The sequence below is a fragment of the Dioscorea cayenensis genome, chromosome 4 (assembly GCF_009730915.1).
Source record: "Dioscorea cayenensis subsp. rotundata cultivar TDr96_F1 chromosome 4, TDr96_F1_v2_PseudoChromosome.rev07_lg8_w22 25.fasta, whole genome shotgun sequence".
Classification (NCBI taxonomy): Eukaryota; Viridiplantae; Streptophyta; class Magnoliopsida; order Dioscoreales; family Dioscoreaceae; genus Dioscorea; species Dioscorea cayenensis.
Genome location: NC_052474.1, coordinates 21,062,630 through 21,084,947, shown reverse-complemented (window position 1 = coordinate 21,084,947; position 22,318 = coordinate 21,062,630). Strand labels below are relative to the sequence as shown.

At 32.6% G+C, this 22,318-nt stretch overlaps 2 protein-coding genes across 5 annotated transcripts; one reads left to right on the top strand and one right to left on the bottom strand.

The window, feature by feature from the left end:
• Positions 1 to 1,299: 1,299 nt before the first annotated feature.
• Positions 1,300 to 14,170, bottom strand: LOC120257873 (sister chromatid cohesion 1 protein 4-like). 3 transcript variants are annotated; one of them, XM_039265161.1, is made up of 15 exons: positions 13,610 to 14,170; positions 11,460 to 11,721; positions 11,198 to 11,295; positions 11,071 to 11,120; positions 9,785 to 9,846; positions 8,307 to 9,277; positions 7,783 to 8,223; positions 7,500 to 7,638; positions 7,243 to 7,379; positions 5,956 to 6,531; positions 5,420 to 5,880; positions 5,111 to 5,141; positions 3,361 to 3,469; positions 2,910 to 3,039; positions 1,300 to 1,797 (listed from the first exon to the last, which is right to left on the bottom strand). In XM_039265161.1, the coding sequence occupies exons 1-15, from the start codon at positions 13,731 to 13,733 to the stop codon at positions 1,699 to 1,701; spliced, it is 3,690 nt and encodes a 1,229-aa protein (XP_039121095.1). In that variant the 5' UTR covers positions 13,734 to 14,170; the 3' UTR covers positions 1,300 to 1,698. The 3 variants fall into 3 exon arrangements, with proteins under 3 accessions (XP_039121095.1, XP_039121096.1, XP_039121094.1); XM_039265162.1 differs by having other exon boundaries at positions 5,420 to 5,868; XM_039265160.1 differs by having other exon boundaries at positions 5,420 to 6,531.
• A 5,131-nt stretch (positions 14,171 to 19,301) lies between these two features.
• On the top strand, positions 19,302 to 22,178 carry LOC120259535 (UDP-glucosyltransferase UGT13248-like). Of its 2 annotated transcripts, XM_039267158.1 has the most exons (3): positions 19,302 to 19,626; positions 19,876 to 19,964; positions 21,427 to 22,178. In XM_039267158.1, exons 1-3 carry the CDS (start codon positions 19,323 to 19,325, stop codon positions 22,150 to 22,152), a joined length of 1,119 nt encoding a protein of 372 aa, XP_039123092.1. In that variant the 5' UTR covers positions 19,302 to 19,322; the 3' UTR covers positions 22,153 to 22,178. The 2 variants fall into 2 exon arrangements, with proteins under 2 accessions (XP_039123092.1, XP_039123091.1); XM_039267157.1 differs by having other exon boundaries at positions 19,302 to 19,964.
• Positions 22,179 to 22,318: the final 140 nt, after the last annotated feature.

The following is a 22,318-nucleotide window of genomic DNA, read 5'->3' as shown; positions in this document are numbered from 1 at the left end:
CAATTATTTAAACAATTAATAATCCACTCAAAATTTAAAATAGAAGTGAGTATCAAAATTGTTCCATTCAAAATTATTCTACTCAAAAATTTATATATATATATATATAAACAGATGAGTAGTACTCTCAAGAAGTAATGATAATAATAAAAAAAAAATCTTTTTTTTTTGTATTTGTTTTATTCATCTGATTAAAGAGTCATTGGTTGAGTTTATAGTCAGAGGAAAATTTTTAATAAAATGGTTGAGGTACACTAAAAATTAAAATTGTATTTGATAGTGGAAATAATTGCAACTAATTTGATTTTGTTGCACATTTAATTTTACGTAGGCTCTTCACAATCTCGTTTAGTGGTTTGTTATTAGGAATTAATATTTATTTTGGGGGTTTTTTGATTTATGATTGTATATATAATACACTACCTTGTCAATATTTTAATTATTTATATAAAAACAAGTAATATGAAATTATTTAAAGGTATCCAGAAGATATAATTTGGGGTTTTAAGAGGGGTATAAATATAATTTCAAGAGTCAAACTCAACTACGCATTAATTATTGGTCATTGGTCATGCTTTTCCGTCATGCAGTGCATGCATGAATGATGCCTAATCTCAAAATTAATCTTTACATTATTATTATTATTATTATTATTATTTTTATCAACGTGACATTCTCCTCTTGACTGCATGACAATTTCATAACAAAAGAGTTGATATATCATTTTTATTCCAATTTAAAAATCATTGATTCTCTGTAAAAGTTCAAACTTGTTACTTGTCCACATTTTATAATTAAATATATATTTGATCTACTCACAACTAAAATATTAAAACAATATACACATTAAATCACTTTGTTAAGAAAAAATAAAAAATAAATAAAAAAAAGTCACAACTGCTCAAAATTCTCAAACCAAAACTCCCCAATTTGCATAGCTTCAAACATTCTCGAGATGAACAGTCTAGCCGCTAAAGAAAAGTAAAATGTACATAAGTCTTGACGGAACAAATGAAAATGAAATCCACATACGCAAGAATACTAGAACTATTCACACAAAATTATTACTCACCTATAATTCAAACTCTCACAACTCGCAAAAAACTTTAATAAAGATCTGAACACCAATAGGCCACTAGGTCTTTCGTAGCTTCACACTATTGAAACTTACACTACCAACTCTTCTGGTCATTTCCAGAGGTCTGAGTTACGTTGGGAACTACCAAATTTAAGGCCAGCTCCTGAATGTCAATGATTAAAAAGTCAAACAATCTCAAAAAAAAAATATATATATATATATAAATAAAAGAAATAACCTTTATTATTAGCCTTAGAAGCAAATCATTAGATATACAGCATGTTTGAACAGTGGTAAGAACTTTACACTGAGCTCCTAATACACAACAAAAGCTATATAATAATCAACCTTACTAATAGAACATTAGCCAACATGAATTGCCAAATAGATATATATATATATTATATACACAGAGGATGAGTGGCAGTTTTCTATCACTTGCATCAACTCAACTGAACCTGTTGCCAAGGGACCAGTGAGAATGAACCATATGAAAAAGATAAGGATTGTTGGTAAGGATCAACAAAACCAAAGTCAGAGAACAATGGATTTTGGTAGAATCACAAATGGTTGTTTGGTTATTTCCGGCGAAGGCCAGATGAGATGAGATGAGATGAAGATCAGAACTCTGATTTTAAAAGCTTTGTTTGTGGTTTGATGTTGATGATATCAAAAGGGTTCGCCTGCTCAACTTGGATGTAATCCTTTGTTTTTAAGACCTGCAGAAAAAGGAATTGTTGTCAGATGAATGCAAACTCGAGAAAGTAAATGCAAATCATCGGAATAGCAGAAGCATGATTATGAGAACAATGGTAGGTAAATTGTCAACAAGACAAACATTCTTCTTAAAATTGGTTCAATCAGGTTATGACAATCTGGGCAATAATAAGCAAAAAGCAAGCACAAAGGCGCATAGTATCTGGATTTTTGTAGTTCAAGGCAACTTTTAAATCATACTTCAAAGATCACGAAGACGGCAGCACCTATAAAGAACTAGGTATATTAATCTACAGCATCGAATTCTTGTTTGTGTATGTGTAGACTCGCCCAGCTAGCAGCTATGAACCATAATGTCAACCAAACTAACAAAGAACAGACATCATCCAACCACATTCCCAAAACCAATAAATGTAAGTAAACCCAACATGAGTCCATTGAATTTATCAGATTATGGATTTAGACAAAATCAGTGAAAAAGAACACCAAAAGTCTCTCTTGAGTCTTGACTTGTACACTCCAGAAAATAATTCATGACCAAGGAAGGAATGCTTGCAGATGGATAATTTTCCATCTCTCAAACTAAATTCCTTGATATACTCTTTCTTTCAATGGGCACTGCCCTAGCATTTAAACTTTTTATAAAGAAACAACAATAAGATAGCCTACATTCTAGGTATTTGTCCCTACAAATTCACATAAAAAGTGTTTTAAAAAGGCTAAAATGCTATGCACAAAAAAGGAATCCATCTGTCTGAAGCCTCGTCTCTCTTCATTATATTGAAACTAATGTTATTTTCCCCATCCCTTTTTTATCTCAACTCTTTCCTAATCTGGACAATTCTCAGAAAGGCAGTCTCTTTGGGAGGCTGGGATTACAGAGAAAACACAAGGTTTTCCACCTAACAAATAGCCTCTGATTTTTGTGCCAAGCTCCTCCACAAAGTTTCATGACTAGAATTGATATTAACTAATACCAAGACATTAAGAAACACATGTATTTTCTTATTGAGAACTTTTGAGAATCCATAGCATTGGACAATGGTCAATAGATTAAAAGATGTTAAAATAAGTAATAATTAGTAAACACTTGCATGAGAGGGCTCTCACATACCAAAGTCTCAAAAAACATCCTCGAAGCTTCTTTCCGAGTTTTACCCGCTATAAGATGGTCCATAGCAACCACTTTCCTTCCATGCCCATATTCATCATCGAACAAGGATTTCAGATACCTTGCTACCCCTCTGTAAAAATTTGAACAACTTGAGATGCTTTCCAAGAAAACATATGGAAGTGAAACACATATTCATAAAACGAGCTCAGAAAAGAATAGGGATTAGATAGTAAAATGTTTAAATATTAATATTTGTAATAGAAATAGTTCATTCGGCAATTTCCTTGACATAAAGAATTTATTAACACAATTTATTGCAAACAACAATTTTCAATTGCTTGTGAAATTTGAAACCTTCAATGGTCAAAAAATGATTTACTCTGGCAATATGAAAAAAATATATATTTTTATATATATATGGCACACACAAAAGTAAGAAATATAAGCCCACCTAGTCCGTGATGACCATCCACTATTCTCAAGTGATTGGGCCTCCTCAGGATTCTGAAGATCATTATCCGCTTCACAGTGGTCTTCTTCATCATCGGCATTGAGAAATTCTTATTAGACAGAAAACGAAATGTTAGAAGGAACCATTACCAATTATCAACTAACAGTATATGCAGACAAGCACATGTTTGGATTTATAAAAGTTAAAGAGATAATATAGGATCTTTAACACTTTCATTTGAATATACAACAAACAGTAGATCAATTACACTAAATGAAGGCAACAAATTAATGAAAGGAATATTCTAGGTAGGTTTAAGATCTTAAAAAGGTGCTAATCCATGCCATATTGAATTGCCTCCTCAAACACATGATAGACTCATATGTTTGCTTGTAGGTCCAATCATTACACTAGCAATAGTTTCCTCCGGCTTCTTGGTCATGCACTTTATCTTAACATCTGGAGTATTGTTATTTTTGTTATGGCTTGCTTGTCAAGACTTCAGTACATTTAACCTTGTATGCTTGTCTAGTACAGTATTGTAATTGTTGCAGGATAGAACATTTCAGGAACTGCTTGAGTCAATCCCACTTTTTCATTGCTTGGCTCTTTGATGGGACATGGGGTTCTTTTACTGTCATCTTACTCATCAGACAAGCCCTACTTCCCAATGGGTGAAGGAAGCATCCACCTATCTGATGGTATATCTCAGGATACAATAGAGAGTACAGATATTTATCAAAATAGGCACACACTTTTATTTTTAAACACCTTCAACTAGTTTGTTATAACATATTCAGCAGCAAACCTCTTCATCCATCTAAAATGACAATGCCAGCCATTTTAAACTTTAGTGGCATTGGGAGTCCTTGCCAAATCTCGTTTTTCTTCCTGTTTGCAACACCTATGACTGCCGTCATTGGCCATCAGACAAGTACAACAGCTTCCCTGTTTCACATCATATCTATTACTCAAGGACGAGCGCCCTTAACAAGCAAGTCCTTAATGGGTCCACTGTACATGGTTTCGCAACCGAGAACCATTTTTGATAAAGCTTTCTACCATGGATTTTTGTTCCCCAAATATATCCTTCAAACACAGATAAAGGCTGACCCCATGGTACCAGCTGTTTGTCTTTCACTTCAACAATTTTAATTTTAGAAGTTTATATGATAAGAATACTCGTCTGGCCACTTCAAGATCATAGTAAATTATGTGCAAAATCTAATCAAAGCAAGAAGCTGTTCAGGGATCTGCATCACAAATTATCTCCTTAGCATGCTGAATAATTTCTAAGCTTGTCACTACCTTTACAACAGACAGATTTGAAATATCCATAGCGCCTTATAAGGTGAACTAGTTTGGAATACCAATCATCTAGGCAACAAAATTGTGTACCTAATTTGGAATATGCCTTCAAAAAAGTGTTGCCATTAACCAAAAGAATTCCACATGTAGTAGTCAAACCAAGCCATTAACAAAGGCACTAGCACAGCTCTCCCCTAATAATGCTGGTTAAGTCATGTGTCACATAATCATGAGGGCAAATGCACATGAGGACAACTTTGATGAAATTTAATATAATCATAACCTAATAAACCTAAGGCTAAAATTTGCTTACATGAGTTGTAATTAATTTCACATAAGTGCAAACACAAAGTAGCACTTGAAACAGGTAGAACTTATAGGTGAAAATATTAAGTCTCTAGAATTAAAAACAAGAAAATACATAACTAGAGATTGATGCTACCTGTATTGCCATTTATTGCACTGCAGAAATCCTGCATGCAGAAAAGAAGAGAGAAACTCAGAACTTCAAATTAGGCGGAAGAACTTCAAATTGACTGTAAAAGAACTTAAATGCATGCATCAGAATGGCTAGGCATATAACCAATGAAAAATTTGTTCCACTTTTACGCACATGTAGCAGGTAGAATATTGACAAGAAAGCCAAGCAGAGTAATATACACATGCCTAGATTTGCACTGTAACAGAAATTATTGCTGTAGGAATATTCATCATGTAGAAATAGATTGTGTGGTTCTGGTAAAAATCTTACACTGGACTCTATCACAGTAGAGAAATCCATCGGTGTGCTTTCATCATCCATAACACCCTCAATGTTCAACACACGGAAGCCAGAATTTTCTCCCACTGTGGAGGGAAAATTTTCAGTTTCATCAACAGTGTGAAATGGGCTTGAAGAAGCTTTTTCAGTCATTTCTTCATGAACCCCCAGAGCGCTAGGATGTTCCTCATTAAAGAAGAGCTGCTCCTGAAAGGCATTGTCACCTGGTCCAACGTCCAAGAAGTCTTCTTTATCTTGCTCCACATCTTGCTGCCCATTAATAGTAGCCGAATTTGGTTCAACAAATTCCATCATGACATCTGGAACCGAAAGGTTTTCATCACCAGGAAGAACACATGGATCTACTTGCAAACATGTCTCATCTTTATCATGTGAAGAGCTATCTATGGGATGTGGTGTTGCACCATTGTCAAGACGGTCTGCACCATTAGCTAAAAATGAATTTTCAGCCAGGAATGCTGGATCATCATTAACAGTAGCAATAGTAATGTCATTATGAATCCTACCACTATCTGCATCTTCCATAGAAGTGAAGTTATTGGAAGGCCCGTTTTTGCTCAATACTGTTGCTTCATCATTCATTTCTTTGAGCTCATTTGACTCGTGTACAGGCTGCTCCCTTGTGGGCATGCAGGCATCATCACTCTTAACATAAGATGCATCAGATTTATGATTTTCATGAATACAAGACACTTCAATACAACTGTCAGTTAATACTTTAACGCCACCCACAAAATTTGAAGAAACAACATGCGCATCTGCAGTAATTCTGCCATCTATTTCTTGAGTGCTGTTATGTGTATTGTTGTCTAATGGTTCTTGCTGAGGTAGATCTGGTTGTGATACCACTCGCTCTTGAGCATCACAGTCACCAGCATCTTTGCAACTACTTGGCTCAGTTAATACAGATAAGTTAGACGGTACCTGAATTTCACCATCAACATTGTCCGCTAATACCACAACTTGCTCACCTACATTTTCATTGCAAGTTTTCCCAACATACTTTGAACTGCTGGGAAAAGCTGGATTTCCACTCGAGGTATATGTTCGAGCATGTAAACTGTGCAATTCTGCCGATATACCTGAAAGGAAAACAACCATATCAGACTTATCTTCCCATAAAACAAATGTCAAAACTCAAAAGAACCACATCAGAAGTTAAACTCAACATAAATACAGTAGAAATCTATATAAATTGATGATGAATCTTAATTTCTTGTTTGTAGTTGGTAGGTTAGTGGATTTTGTTTTTTTGAATACTATAAATTGGGAATCCAACCTTGAATGAGAAAGTCTTATCTCTAACTAGATGACAGTAAACATACTAGCATTGATTCACGGCTATCAGTGGAAAGGATAGCTTAAGAAACAACATTCGCATTGACAAAGAGAGAAAACATGATGATTAAAAAGTCCACTCCAAAGCAAGCAAGCCTCCATGGGTTTTCATTGTCGCCTATTATACATATTGCCCCTCCATAGAACTAACAGTTTCCGTTAATAGCTAGGGCATTCCTTCAGTCATTACAAAATGAGTTGTTCCTTCAAAATATCATGCACAGAATCAAATGTCACTCGATAAGCATAATTTTAAATTTTATATCGAAAAGACAAGGAAGAAACTCAATTCTCCCTAGTCTTAAAGAGAGTTATTCTCTTTTAAAAATGAGCTCCTTTAGTCATTTCAAGTTTAAAACCAAAATTAAACGACAACCAATAATTAGTTATACATAAAATAAGCAAATTGGTAAATATTTATCATTCAGAAATGGTGCATCACAAGACAACCTTACCTGTAAATATAGGTTCCTCAAAAAATTCTAGTTCCTCTGAAGAACTCAGAACCATCCATATTTCAGAACGTGTACAAGGTGCCTTCTTTCTTATACGACGTATGTCTTCAGAATTTATTAATTGTTGGCGGATGGCACTGAGTAATTAGATCACAAACAAACATGAATCTATTAGTAAATAAGCATGCTAAGTACATACTGTTTTATTCATATCAAATAAATTTTTTTTTAGACCAAGTATCAAAAGGAAAGCATACTCGGCATGTAGAACCATGGTATCATCAAACAGCACCTTCCTCTTCAACAAGCTGACCTTGGGATTCAACCGAGGTCTTTTGACAGAGTTTATTTTATGCGATGGAGTAGGCTGGGATTTAAAATTTGGAGTTCTTCCGACTGAAACAACAAGGAATGAGATTGAGCTTTTACAGATGAAGTGTTTATAGGTAGCCTTATAGATGTGAACTCAAGAAACATAAGCATCTTGATTTGCATGTTAGAATCAACTTAACTGAAACATTGGCATAAAAGATTTGTTACCTAAGATGGAGGCCAGTAGATCATCATCATCAGGTATATGCTCTCTATTTCTTCGTAACCGTGGTCTGCCAGCTGACTTGGCCGAGCTACCACTTTGCAGAGCTGACATGCTATCTGTTAGATGGTGTTTTTTTCCACTAAGAGACTTGTTCCGGTCGACACTTTCATCAGACTCTGTAACACCCTTTTCAGAAGTAAGCTGTCCCAAATCATTTGGAAGATCAGTGTTGCCATTTGGTGCAGACAGCAATTTTTCAGGTTCAGGAAATTCAGAACTCGAAGTGCAGTTCAATTGATCCAACTGATTATCTTTTGCACTAACAATAGGTGTTAGTTCCTTCTGCTTTTTGGCACTCGTTGTATTCTCTGATAATACAGAATCTGATGTCTGATGCACTCGTACCATTGGTTCTAGAACATCAGCTAAGCAGGAATCTTCACCTGAAAAAAAGAACAGCTATCTAAGTCTATTATATATAATAATTGTAAGCCAACAAGAAGCATCTGAAGTCAATAAAAAAAACCTGGAACATCAACTGAAGATCCAGAAGGATGCACTACTCCCTCTCTTGGTGGTGTCTCAGATGTATAATGCATATCTTTGCAAGAAAGTGATAAGATATCCTCTGAGAATGTTCTACCCTCTACAGAAACTATATTGGGTTTGCCTAACTTTGAACTACATGGTTGTAAAACGGCAGATATAGGGTCTCTGTCATTAGCGTCATTAAGAGTATTTGGATTATGAAGGGACGCATCAAGATGATTCATTAAATTTTTTGCTCCAGGTGAACAATTGTCACAGAGTGCAACTTCTATGTTATCATCAATTTCATCAGGCATAGGCAGGCCATCAGTTTTAGAAGGCATAAGTTTGTTCTGCAAGCCATCAACACTCTGTTCCCCTCCAAAATTATGGTCATTTCCTGCAGCAGTAACCCGCTGAGGCTCAAGAGAGATGGACTCAACTGCTGTTGAAGTAGGGATTGGCATCACTAAATCTGTGGATTCAGGAGATATTGCTAATGCATCTAAATTGTTATTGGTTGCACCAGGACAATCACATTCTGGATGAAGAATGCCCTCAGTCTCTCGCTCAGTGGCATCCACAAAGGAAGACACAGAATTTTTCTCAGGAGGAATCAAAGGAGGGATTTCTTGAGCATGTGCAGACATTGACCCTTCCAACAAAATAGGAGTTGAAGGAGTCTGAGCACATTCAATTAACTGAGGGGAAGGAATATCATCAACAGGAAAAGCAGAAGAAATATGGCCACTAGTGGGAGATTGACCTTCAATCTGATCCTTACGAAAAAGCACTTCATTTAGATCAGGTGTTTGTATGTTGTACCCATGATCACCAGAAGGGTTTTCATTTATTTCGATATCTCCAGTATCTAAACTCATTTTGGCATCCATATCCCCGTCCATGTATTGACTTTGGCCAATATCCATGTCATTGAAAGTTGCAATAGGTTGATCATGACTGACTGCACTGAAAAATAGTGTGGAAAGATATGAGTAACGTATCAAATATTATGAAAAAACCGGAAACATCCATGGCATCCATTTCAAGATATAGGAATACTATAATACACATAACCAAAATGTCTTCCAAAGTCAAGCAATACAAAAAACATGGCTTAAAATATTTTGGCGAAAGCGAACGCGAAACAATATTTTTTGTTAAATCTTTCTGCATAAAATACATAGACCAATTGCAAATAAAAGCTACCTTATGAACCAAAGATATTTCAAAATATATAAGTGCCAGAAGATCAACAAAGAAATAATTTGTTTTAATTGCCTCTAAAGATATATTTAAGAGCAGGAATTAAGAATTTATCAGGGAATCCATCACTAGATGAAAATGGGAATGAGAAAACAAGTCAATATGAACAATTTGAAAGCTCAAAAACAAAATAAAAAAGGGACTTAAATCCAAAACAAAATCATCCAATTGCCCTCAAGATAATTTGAAAGAATAGGACAAGAGCTTTACTATTCTGTATCAAATGAGACTGAAGCATGCTGAGAAGAGGTAACTTTGTCCAAGAACACATCCTGTAGATTCAAGAAGTAAATTAAAAATTAACTACAAGAAGAAACAAAAAATTAAACTACAAAATTAATTAGAAATCAAAATCTAACAAAGGACTTTCAGGTATATGACAGAAATTGATGAGAGACAAAACTCAAAATACAAATTTAATTTAGACCCCAGCATCAAGCATCAACCAACAAGTTTTTAGTATGTCTGAATAGTCATTGAAGACTAAATTCTTGGAGACTGTATTTGTTTCTCCTCCCCCTTCTATTTCTCCTTTCCATTAATTCCACCTTTCACAATGTTATTCATTGCAAGATGACCTATCAGGAATTGAACACAGCTTATTTGTGGGCAACTATCTATGATGCATCTTTAGCATGTGTTAATAATATGTCACCAATTATATGCACAAATTTGTTTTGCAGAGAGAAGTTGTACCACTAGTTCTAAGATGAATCATCCTGACTAATAAATCCTGCTGTGTTAATTATAACCACTAATTTCAATAGTAATCTAGATTATGAAATACAGAGATTCGAAGTCAGCATTGTCATTGCAACCCTTGATCATATTCGCTTCTTGGGAAAATTGAAGCCATGAACTTCAAATTACTAGAAAAATCATATTAAATGATCAGCTAGCTAATAAAGATTAGAAGCATCTGGCTGTAGCCCATCCCAGTACATGAGACTTCCACTAGTGCAGGCATGCACTGATAAGAATACAATAACTTCACCCAGAAAGAGAAGCTATTTCCTCTTCTTGACCTCCAGACACCCAAGAAGATAGCAGCTAACTAGTAACCTTACCAGCTCTCTTACCACCTGTCCTCTCTAAAATATTCTATTATACTTGATTGTGTTTGACAAAACTTAGTAGCTCATGTCAGAAATTAAAATGGAAGGGGGATCCTGACCTTGTGGACCAAATGGTAGATTTGTGTAAACTGTAGTTATAAATGGGGAAAGTGAGCAGGGGAAGAAGCACAGTCTAGACCACAAACAAAGGAGACCCATTAGAAACGAAGGAGGATAATCAGCAGAAACCCCCAAAGGGGACACCAGGGCACATAAGAAAACACAAATTTCTACATTGTAACAAGATCCAGCCATTAGAACCATCTAACAAAGTATCATGACTGAAAAAACTCACAGGCAAAGCTAAGAGAAATTTTCAGCAGATGGAACACAACCACATGTCATGTACACACATGTATATAGAGAATCTGGACAGCTTACCTCATCAAGGTCCAAGCCAAACTGAGAAGTATCTCCATCACCAAACCTCTCTGCAGAAACAATAAGACATTATTCAACATTAAAGAATAATTCAAATCTCTGCAAGATAAACTAATAATTCACCAACCATCTGATCCAAATTGTGACGTCAAATATCCCAATCCATCTATATTATCCTGGAGTGTAATCTGCTCTCTTGTACTCACATGGTGATCAACTGAATTGCTGCATAATGTTAACCATGTTATCTTAAGGACCAATGCTAATTAATGCGCAGATCCCAGTCTTCCAGGAAGTGAAATTATAATCACAAAATTTCATAGAAGATTGCAGGTATACATAAATAACATGATATAATCACATAATGAGAAGAGAAATATGAAGCTCACCCATGAAGGAAGGCGCTATCAGGTAACTCAAAATCATCAAGATGAAAAGTCTCTGGCAAAGTGATGGAGTGATAGGGAGCAGTTGATTCTTCTGGAGGAAGATCAACAGCAGTTGACCTAAAGGCTTGTTTTATCTTGAGTAGAGCTTCACTGCAGTCATGGAAAAGATAGTTCACCTTCCGGGAATATATCCTCACCACACCAAGCAGAAGATGACTTGACAACCGAAGTGCAATTGGTGCTTCGGGGAAAAGAATTGAATCTGTAATAAAAAATTGTTAAACATTGAATAAAAAGCATGATAGAACATGCAATAGAGACAACATAAAGGTCAACAAAATATGAAAAATATTTAACATTGTGTAAATCCAAAATATACTTAACTAAGTACAAACTGTGTAAGAAATCCCCCAAAAAACTTACCCAGAAATCCTAAACATTCATTCAGAAGACATTAGAGACAACATAAAGGTCAACAAAATATGAAAAATATTTAATATCTCCAAAAATTAGCACATTTGGACAACTTGAAGAAGGTAATTAAGGGTTATGGTAATAATAGTTGCACCAGTTCATAAGCCTTCTCTGCACCAAATGTGCTCAAAATCCTCCACTGCAGCCATTGGTAGAACCCCAATGTAAAAATCAAAAGAGGAGGCATCACTGGCTTGGAAAGTTCTAATTGCATCACAAATAAGCATTAAGCAAGAAGCACAAAATGCTATGTCTAATGGCATTGGAAAGCGATCTTGAGATTTATCATGCAAAAACCATTATGCAGCTGAAATCAATGAAATTGGTGTTGAGTCTATGCCGGTAATAAAAATTCATTAAAGTATAATTGTGAATATATCCTTGCTAAGGAATGTTCTCGAATTGCAACAACACAATGAACTTGATAAATATACATTAAATGACAGGTCAGTAAAGAAAAAAAAAAAGCTTTTGAGCACAGTCAAGCAAGTTTTTTTCACTTTTTTGTAATTCCCGTCAGCGTTATAAAACAAAATAGAAATAAATGCAATGATGGAGATGCTCTACCTCACAACAACCAAGCTCATAATGAAACTTCTATCGTCTCTGTCAATTACATAGTATCACACTTTTATTGACATCCTAACCAATTGTTTTGATGGCGAACTAACTATATATAGCAACTACCAGTGGCCCAAGTTCAACATGATGATGTGATAACACAGAATGGATATCAGCTGGTTTAATAGTTCAAAATCCATCTAAGGGCAATCATGACAAAAGATAACTATTGAGATTGAGTGCATAAAATCAAATACCATTTATATTGTCAGATTCATACATGGGGTAAACTTCCCACACACACCCCAACACAATTACTGAGCTATATCAAGCAAATAGATATGAATAATGGAAGTATAGCGTCAAGTGTTATCCACTTAAAATCCCACCATCAAAGGATTCATTCCTTGATGGCATGCTCATGAAATGCCTCATGACACTGAAAAGTACCTTTCAAAGTTCACTATGTATTAAACTGTTGATTCCATAAAAAGCAACTGAAGCACTGAAGACTTAATTAGAAGCAACGACGATTCAAATAGCACAATCAAAACCAAATAAGTTGGGCGAAATCTACATGGCAGTAAGTTAACCAACATACAAAAAGATGGTTTATCCAGCACAAAGAATTGAAAGGTTATCAGCATTTAGAAAATAGCAAATAAATGTCAGTGCAAAGATCTTAAAGAGTCCTACAAGGAAAAACTTTAGTTTACTGAAAGCTAGAAATGACGCAACGAACTTTCAATTGGAATATATGGTTAAAAACTTAGACCGACACCATGACAACTTGAATTAACACTCGCTAAATCTGTTTTTAATATATGATTACACGCAATGTATTCAATATGAATGTAAAAATTAAATAGAATGATCACACTAGGTCAGCAATTAGACATTTAAAAAGCTAACTGCATATCAAAAGCAAATATTTCATGAAAGATATCAAGTAATTCAGTTTCCTAATATAAGAAGGAATGAATGCCTGAATGTCCTTTGCATATTTTCACAATCCATGCTGCACTGATAAGAATTAGCAACTCCGAAACTGATTACAAAGAAATAAAGAAAACCAAAAAGGAAAAGAGAAAGGCTGAGAACCAAGTGATACTAACCTACAGAGACGCCAATATCAGTATCGGCGACCTGATTCTTCCTGAGTTTCCTCTCCAAATGAGCTGCAATCCATATCGTCCCAAGAGGCCCCTTCTTGGCCAAAATAAACTGCGAATAAAACATCTTCTTTCCAAACCACCGAAACCCTAGAAACCCCCGCCCCCGCTCAAACCAACTCAAGAACCCTAACTCCACAATCCCCAACTAATAACCCCCAAGATCCCAACTTTCTCAAAACCTAATCAATCCCTCTCGTTCCCATACCCTCCAACCCTAGCTCTTCCCCACAAACAAAACTCCCAGCTCGAACCACAACTCCAGAGCCCGAAATCGACGAAACCCACCAAATTCGAGCAACAAAACCCTAAAAAAAAGCCCAATTTGGACTACCAAGGAACTTGATTTCCTGTAGATCCTTGATGGTACGAGATCGAGGGAATCGAATTCCAAGGTGAACAGTGTGGGGAAAAAAGGCCGAAGAATCAGAAGCTAAAACTAAAACCACGAAAAAAAAAAAGGGTTTTTGGAGTGTTTGACGAGACAAAGAAATGAGCGCTAGAAAACCGTGCGCAAATGTGGGAAAAAGCGCTGAGATTAATCTACTTTGCGCCGCAGTAACCAGAGTGTTACACGTGGCATGTTCAATTTTTTTTTTCTAAAGTTAGTGAAATACCCAAAATAACCCCGAATTATATCTATACTTTTCGCCTTATTTTTAATGCCAAAATTAATAAAATTAAATAAAATATGCTCCCTCGAAGAAAATCAATTAAAATAAAATAAGGAAATTTATTAAAAAAATATATTATTTATCTCTATTTATTAAAAATTCCTTCAAAATTATTGAAATGCCCAAAATACCCCCAAATTATATCTTTAATTTTTTCACTGTTTTAAATGCCAAAATTATATATATATATATATACTCCCTCTCCTCTTATTTACATGATACTTGGATTAAAAAAATCAATTAAAATAAAATAAGTATATGATCTTAAATTTATAAAAAATTATATTAATTTTTTCAAAATTATTTTATTAAAAATATATAAATATTAGTTTCTCTTAATTATTATTTTTTGTTCTCTCTATTTTATGTTTCTCAAAAAAAAATTATTATTTATTGAAAAATGTAAGATGCATTGGATACTATAGACATAACAAAAAAACATATAAATAAAACTAGAGAAAGTATATATATATACAAACAAATGTCAGAGATGTCTTATGCTCAAGTAAAAACATAGAGTCGAATCTCTGTTATATGAAAAAATAGTGCTCGATATATTTAAAAACTCTTGTATATCTTTTTTTCTAGACAATTGCTATGTTCATATTTATGAAAAAAATGTATATATGTAAATAAATAATAATAAAAAGGGTAAAATGATATTGAAATCCTTCTTCCTCAAATACTAACCGCTTAATCTTTTACTAATTTAATAAATGGTTTTTTAAAATATAGAATTTTAAATGAAAACCATCAACACAAATTTAAGGGATTGAAGGCCTATGTTTTATTGTCATTTCACACTTAAAAAAAAAAGTTAATGATGTGGGTAATGAAAGAATCTAATTAAAGAATTGACTATTTTGAAAGGATCGTATGGTGAACTTATAATAGAAAGAAGTAAAATAAAAGTAATAACTTTTGAAAGAAAAAAAAAACAATATTTCAAATCTCCATCCATAATGATATTAAAAAGATTATTACTTTAAAAAAAATTTACTATATTGTGCTTGAAATCTCATAATTTATTCTTTTGTGATACAAATCATGCATATAATTATTATATGATTTCATTCTTTATTTAATGTGAAACTATTTGATTAATTCTTATATATCGCTCTAAATACATGAAAAACACAAATTTATTAATGTTTTTGTATAATAGATAATTTATTAGCAAAGCAAAAAAAACATAGAAATATAATTTGCATAACTTTTTGAGTGATTTTAAGTCTATATTTGTTATTAATTTTATTCTAATCATTTACTATTAGCATGTGCTCAAATCTATGGACTTTATTGGTTCGTAGTATTTAATTGAACAATTAAGCAATTCAATATAACTCACTAATCCTAATGAAATAAAAAATGGGTACATTTTGCTTTTCAATGTACTTAATCATAGATTACTTAAATAGGTCCTACAATGGTTTTCAAATCAATTTCAATATATATATATATTTTTTTATAAAGTAGATAAATTACAAATACATTGAAAATAGAGGAGAGAAAGGTGCAGAGTGCAAAGGGACGTTGAAAACAAAAAAAAAGAAATATAGCAATGCGCATCACTACAGGTGAAGGCCCTTGGACCAAAATAAAAAACAATAACAATAACAAAACAGAACAAAAGGATAGGACGACCGAAGATCATGTACTATTACATGGGGAATCTTAAATTGCGAGAGCGCCATTAGAAGAGCAATTTTAATAATTTATTAAATTACCAAAATCTTTAATATTTTTTTTTTAAATCTAATAAAATTGAAAGCAAATTAACAAATAAAATCAAAATCTATCCACAGTGGCAATGCAGGAATAATAAAGCATTTGACTCCTATGCGAAAGTTGAGGGTTTCACTTGCTTCTAATGCATAGTTGAGATGTAAATAAAATTTGTAAGGTGGCTTGTTCATATTGTTTTAAAATTAATTAATTAAATTAAATTAAATTAAAATCCACTTTAATAAACAGCTTCATTTGCCAAAAATTATCTTTGCTTTTATTGTATCATTTGCACCTTTTTAATGCCCCATTCTCAATTGTAATGCCCCATTCTCAATTGTTTGTTCATACAAAGGAAGAATATGACGGAACATTATAAGAATACTTTAGATTACTGCAACAATTTTATTTTTAGTTAGGTCCACATCCATCTTGATTTTCTATGTTAGTTATATTTGTATTTATTTCTATATTCTTTTCATAGTTGTTTATTATTATTATTATTATTATTATTATTATTATTATTATTTTTATGACATAAGACGATAAAGCGTCACGGTCCCCACTCGGGAGAAGTTGAGGACGGTAGCCAGGGAGCATCGCTCCACGACGACCTCACCCAGCAGCAAAGTATCGCATGGAGCAAGGCTCGAACACGCGACCTCCATGAAATTCTTGGGGACCTGATACCACTAGGCCATTAGGTCGGTGGTGTTGTTTATTATTATTATTATTATTATTATTATTATTATTATATAACTATATATTAATCTTAACTAATAGTACTCCCTAGCCTCTCCAATTAACATTTGGATTTATAAGATTGGTTAAACAAACCAAATAAAATTACTCAATAGCCCTTACACTCTCATTTAATTGAGTGGGTCCCACACCAACCTATCATCCCCTCTCAAAATATATATATATATAACATTATATTATATACTTTATCTTTTTGTTTTTTAATTTTATTTTAATTGTTTTTATTATTTTTCATACGTGTATCTATATACATAAACATGATTTTTGTATATTTTTAATATTCTTTTTTTAATTATATTGTGTTTTTTTATTTTTAATTTTTGTTTTTCATTGTTTTTCTTTCATTTTTTTCATATATATATATATGATTATTATTATTATTATTTATATTTGTTTTATTTAATTAATCTAATAATATTGGTGTTTCTGTTTTTTTTTTTGGTATTTTTTGTTAAGTGATTTAAAAAAAAATGATTTGTATTATTAGATGAACCTAGTTATTATTATTTTGACAAAGTCATAATTGTTTTTTGTTAACTTTAAATAGGATGAGAATTTTCTTTTTAATGATAAAATGGCCATTGATGCAAAAGCGGACATATGAATTGATTGATTGATTGAAAAGTGATACTTAAATAAATCAAATATTTGATCAAACTGCCACCTATATAATTAATTTATATTTAATGATATCTTGTCTAATATTTGATACATTTTCGGAAAGTGCTCAGATCTTGGTAATGTTACTTTATAATAATAATAATAATAATAATACTATTAAATTATAAACCTAGGCTAGATTTAGCTTTGGTATTGCTCAAGGTTAGAGCACAGAGATAATAATATTCTCATTGAATTGAATATTTTTTATTTATAATTATTATATTTATTTATTTATTTATTTATTTAAATTAACTAATTAATGTAATATATATTTACATATAGGGGACCTGGTATTTTAGAGACGTTTCTAGATTTTAAATCTAAAGACGTCAATCTGTTGGATGATAATCTAACAACTATCAGTATCATAAACAGTACAAAAACACGTTTCACAGTGTTCTACAGTAATTGTAAATAATGAAAGATGTTCATTAGTTATATAAATAAATAATCGTTGAATAATAATCCAATAATTATAAGAGAAATGTCCCTAAATTATCATTTGACATTTGTATAATGTGTTTTGATTGGAATAGAAAGACAATGCAGAAACAACTACATAATATCTATGATATTTATGCATGTGAGACAAACACATCCACCTATGTACAATATAAGACAACCATGAGTTTCAAAGTCTATTCACTGAAAAAATAAAGCTCTATTTGTTTCACATGCAAATGGGTAAAATATAATCACATGTGATTCAAAAACAAACAATAAAAACAAAAATATGGGACCTTTTTTAAATCTTCAAGACTTCAACTAATTGATATCGATTTTCCTTTAATACATATATAAGATTCAAATTTAAAACTACTTCTGTAAATAACCCGAACCTCTATTATTTAAACTTTAAACTAACTCCAATTAATTAAAATTTATAGTATTTAAAAAATCATTATTATGTTAAGTATTTTAACCATTTGATTATTATCATAATAACACAAAAGAGATTAGATTGATTATATCATAATTAAACTAATGATTAATATATAGAATTTATGTTAATAATAATCTCAATCTTTCTTTTCCATTTTGTATGTAAACTTTACACCTCATCATCATCTTCTTGATTGAATCATTGATGACGCAACATGCAAGCGGCTACAACTTACAACTGTTTAATACATATGAACAATGCTTTTGTCACTTTGTACTAAACGTTAACAAATTACAGAAGAGCATGAGTGCATAATCTATTGACTAAATAAACAAATAATAAAAAGAGGTTTTTATTTACGGCACTTCATTTAATTTTATTAATTTTAATCATTTTTCTTTTGCATTCATGCATTAGGCTTGATACGCTTATATATATATATATATATATATATACATCTACCAAACATTTTTTTTTTCACGAATACGTTTTAACAATTAATAATAAATTTATAATTTTTATAAAACTATAGATTGATTTTTAATTCATTTTCCTGTTTTCTAAGATGAATGAAATAAAAAAATAATTTTTTTTATCAATAAAAATTGAACTTATTGGTAGAAATTCAAGTCGCTTAAACAACAAGTTTCACATGTACTCTATTTTTTTAATTAAAGCTTTTAATACTCCGTCCTAAGAAACTGACAAGTCAAAAATTTAAAAGTAAAATAAAATATTTTTTTTTAGTGTTACATTTGGTCCAAAAAAAGGACATATTTTAATAAGTAAGAAAAAAAACGAAAATACAGCAATAAAAAAAGACGACATCGCTTACGTCAACAAAACCATTAGCATCACTCAAAATCCCTTTATAAATAACCACACACCTCAAGAACTCTTCTAACACTTCAAGCTAAATATTATCTCCCAAAAAAAAAAAGAGTGTGCTATGGAGAGTAATGAAGGTGAAGCTCAAGAGAAGCATGTTCTTTTAGTCCCATATCCAAGCCAAGGCCACGTCAATCCAATACTTCAATTCGCCAAACGGCTCGCTTTTTTCGGGCTCAAGCCCACTTTGGCTGTGACCCGTTTCCTTCTCAAGACATCTCCGCCCGAGCCCGGCCTGGTTGGTATTGAACCCATCTCAGACGGTTTCGATGAAGGCGGGTACGCTCAAGCCGAATCTATTCCAGCTTACCTGGCCCGATTTGAGTCAGTCGGGCCCGAAACTTTAGACGCCGTTGTACGGTCGGGTAAGTACAAAGCTGTAATTTATGATGCGTTTTTACCGTGGGTTTTGGAGGTTGGTAAAAAATACGGGCTTGTTACGGCGGCGTTTTTTACTCAATCGTGTGCTGTTGATGCTGTTCTTGGTCATGTTTATAAGGGCCGGGTTAGTCTTCCGTGGACTGAACCAGAACTTTTGTTAGATGGGCTTCCGGGCCTCGGCCCTAATGATTTGCCGTCGTTTTTGTCTGACCCGGTTGATGGCCCGTACCCAGCTTATTTGCAGCTCGTCTTGAACCAGTTTTTGGGGTTGGAAAAAGCTGATGAAGTCTTCATCAACTCTGTCTATGAATTAGAACCTCAGGTATGCTTTTATTTTTAATCTCCTTCTATTTATTATTTTTTTTAAAAGAAATATTCTTTCTTAATTTATAATATATATATATATATATATGTGGGTGTGTTTGTGTGACAACAGAATATATATATATATATAATAATTTCACTATAAAAATAAGAAGTTGTGGGGTATGTTTAAGAAAAACCTGAGATTGTGAACATACCAAAAGAGTTTGTATGTATATATATATATATATAAATATAGGACGAGAGGACCAGGAATAGGAGAAGAAAAGACAACAAAAAGTGGGACGTGAAGATATTTTTTTATTTTTTTATTTTTTTGCTGAGAATTGATGATAGTCTTATGATTTTAATATTTTTAATTGAAATCTCATAAAAAAAAATTTATGTTAATTGATGTTTTCCAAAAATTAAAATTTTGGTTCAATAGAGTAATATATATATATATACTTCTTTTTTTAAGATGTATCTATTAATTTATTTAATTAGTTTTAGGTTTTATTAAAAATAATCTCGTAACTCTCTTTATAAGAGGCTAATTATTATTTTTAAACATTAAGATAGAGAAAAGAAAAATCATTAGCCAAGGAACCAGATAAAGAGAATACTTCAACTGCTCCCATTTACTGTTTATGACACATAATTTATTCACATTTGTAAAAATACAATTATTAAATTATTTATATTAATAATTAGTATTACTATTTTTTAAAAAATAATTAAATGATAAAAAGGTCACTGATTTATTAGCTAAGTTAACCAACAAACTTTTTTATGATACTCAATTTTTTAAAACTTATTAAAAATTGATAAACACAAACTTTCCACTTATAATATTATTTAAGTTATCTAATGAAAAATAAGTGAAAGCTCAATACATAATCTCACTCCATAGTCCAAACTAAAAATAATAATAATAATAATAATAATAATATAATTAATTAAAAAACCATATTATATATATATATATATTATAAATGCTACCAGTGCTACTAGTCAAAAACACGCACATCAACCCAAAAATGCTGTTAGTCAAAAGGACAACATCAATAATTTATGCCAGGTATTCATTGTCACTATCATATTAATAATAGTGGAGCCAATACCGCTAAATTATAAATTTTATATATATATAAAAAAAATTGTAATTTAAAAATTTCATAAATTATTATTTTTAAGTACATTTTTTTTATATTTATTGGATAATCATCTAACAATTATTTATTTATATAAATACTATATATTTTTATTTATAATTATTATAAGTCAGTGTAGAACAACGCGTTTTTCATTGTTTAAGATAATGATAGTCGTCAAATGATAATCTGACAACTACTATAAATGTCTTTAGATTTTAGATTTAAAATACCGATTCTCATATATGTATATATATATATATTTTTATATAAAAAAAAATTCATTTAATTTACTTCATTAAAATTAATTAATTAATTAAATGGCAGGAAGCAGAGTGGATGAAGAAAGAGTGGGGAGCAAAAACAATAGGGCCAACGATTCCATCCAAATACCTGGATAACCAAATCCCCGGCGACACTCACTACGGCTTCCACCTCTTCGCCGGCGCCGACCGATGCAACGAGTGGCTTGACGCTCAACCACCACGCTCTGTCATCTACGTCTCATTCGGTAGCATGGCAAACCTAGATCATGAATCAATGAGGGAGCTCGCCAAAGGTCTGGAAATCACTGGAAAACCATTCCTATGGGTTGTTAGGGCATCGGAGAGGGGAAAATTAGAAGAGAATTTCAATGGGGAAGGGAAAGGGAGGGTGTGCGAGTGGAGTGAACAGTTGGAGGTATTAGGGCATGGATCGGTGGGTTGTTTTGTGACGCATTGTGGGTGGAATTCGACGGTGGAGGCGTTGGCGGCGGGGATGGCGATGGTGGCGGTGCCGCAGTGGACGGATCAGCCGATGAATGGGAAGTATGTGGAAGGTGTGTGGGGAGTTGGGGTGAGGGCGAGGAAGGATGAGAATGGGGTTGTGAGAGGTGAAGAGATCGGGAGGTGTGTGATGGAGGTGATGGAAGAAGGGGATAAGAGTGGAGAAATTTGGGAGAATGCGAGCAAGTGGAAGAGATTGAGTGTGGAGGCGATGATGGAGGGTGGGAGTTCTTATAACAATATTTTAGGGTTTGTAGAGAAATATTATGGTCGTGTGCGTGTTTGATCTTTGGAATTTGTTGTCTTTTGACTTCTGTGAGTTTTTGGGTTTTTTATTAGAATATATATGATATTTTTAATAATTAATATATATAAATTAAAATATAAAAAGACCACCACTCTAATATTATATTAAATTTTTATCTGATAAACTCAGTTCTGTATTAATTATC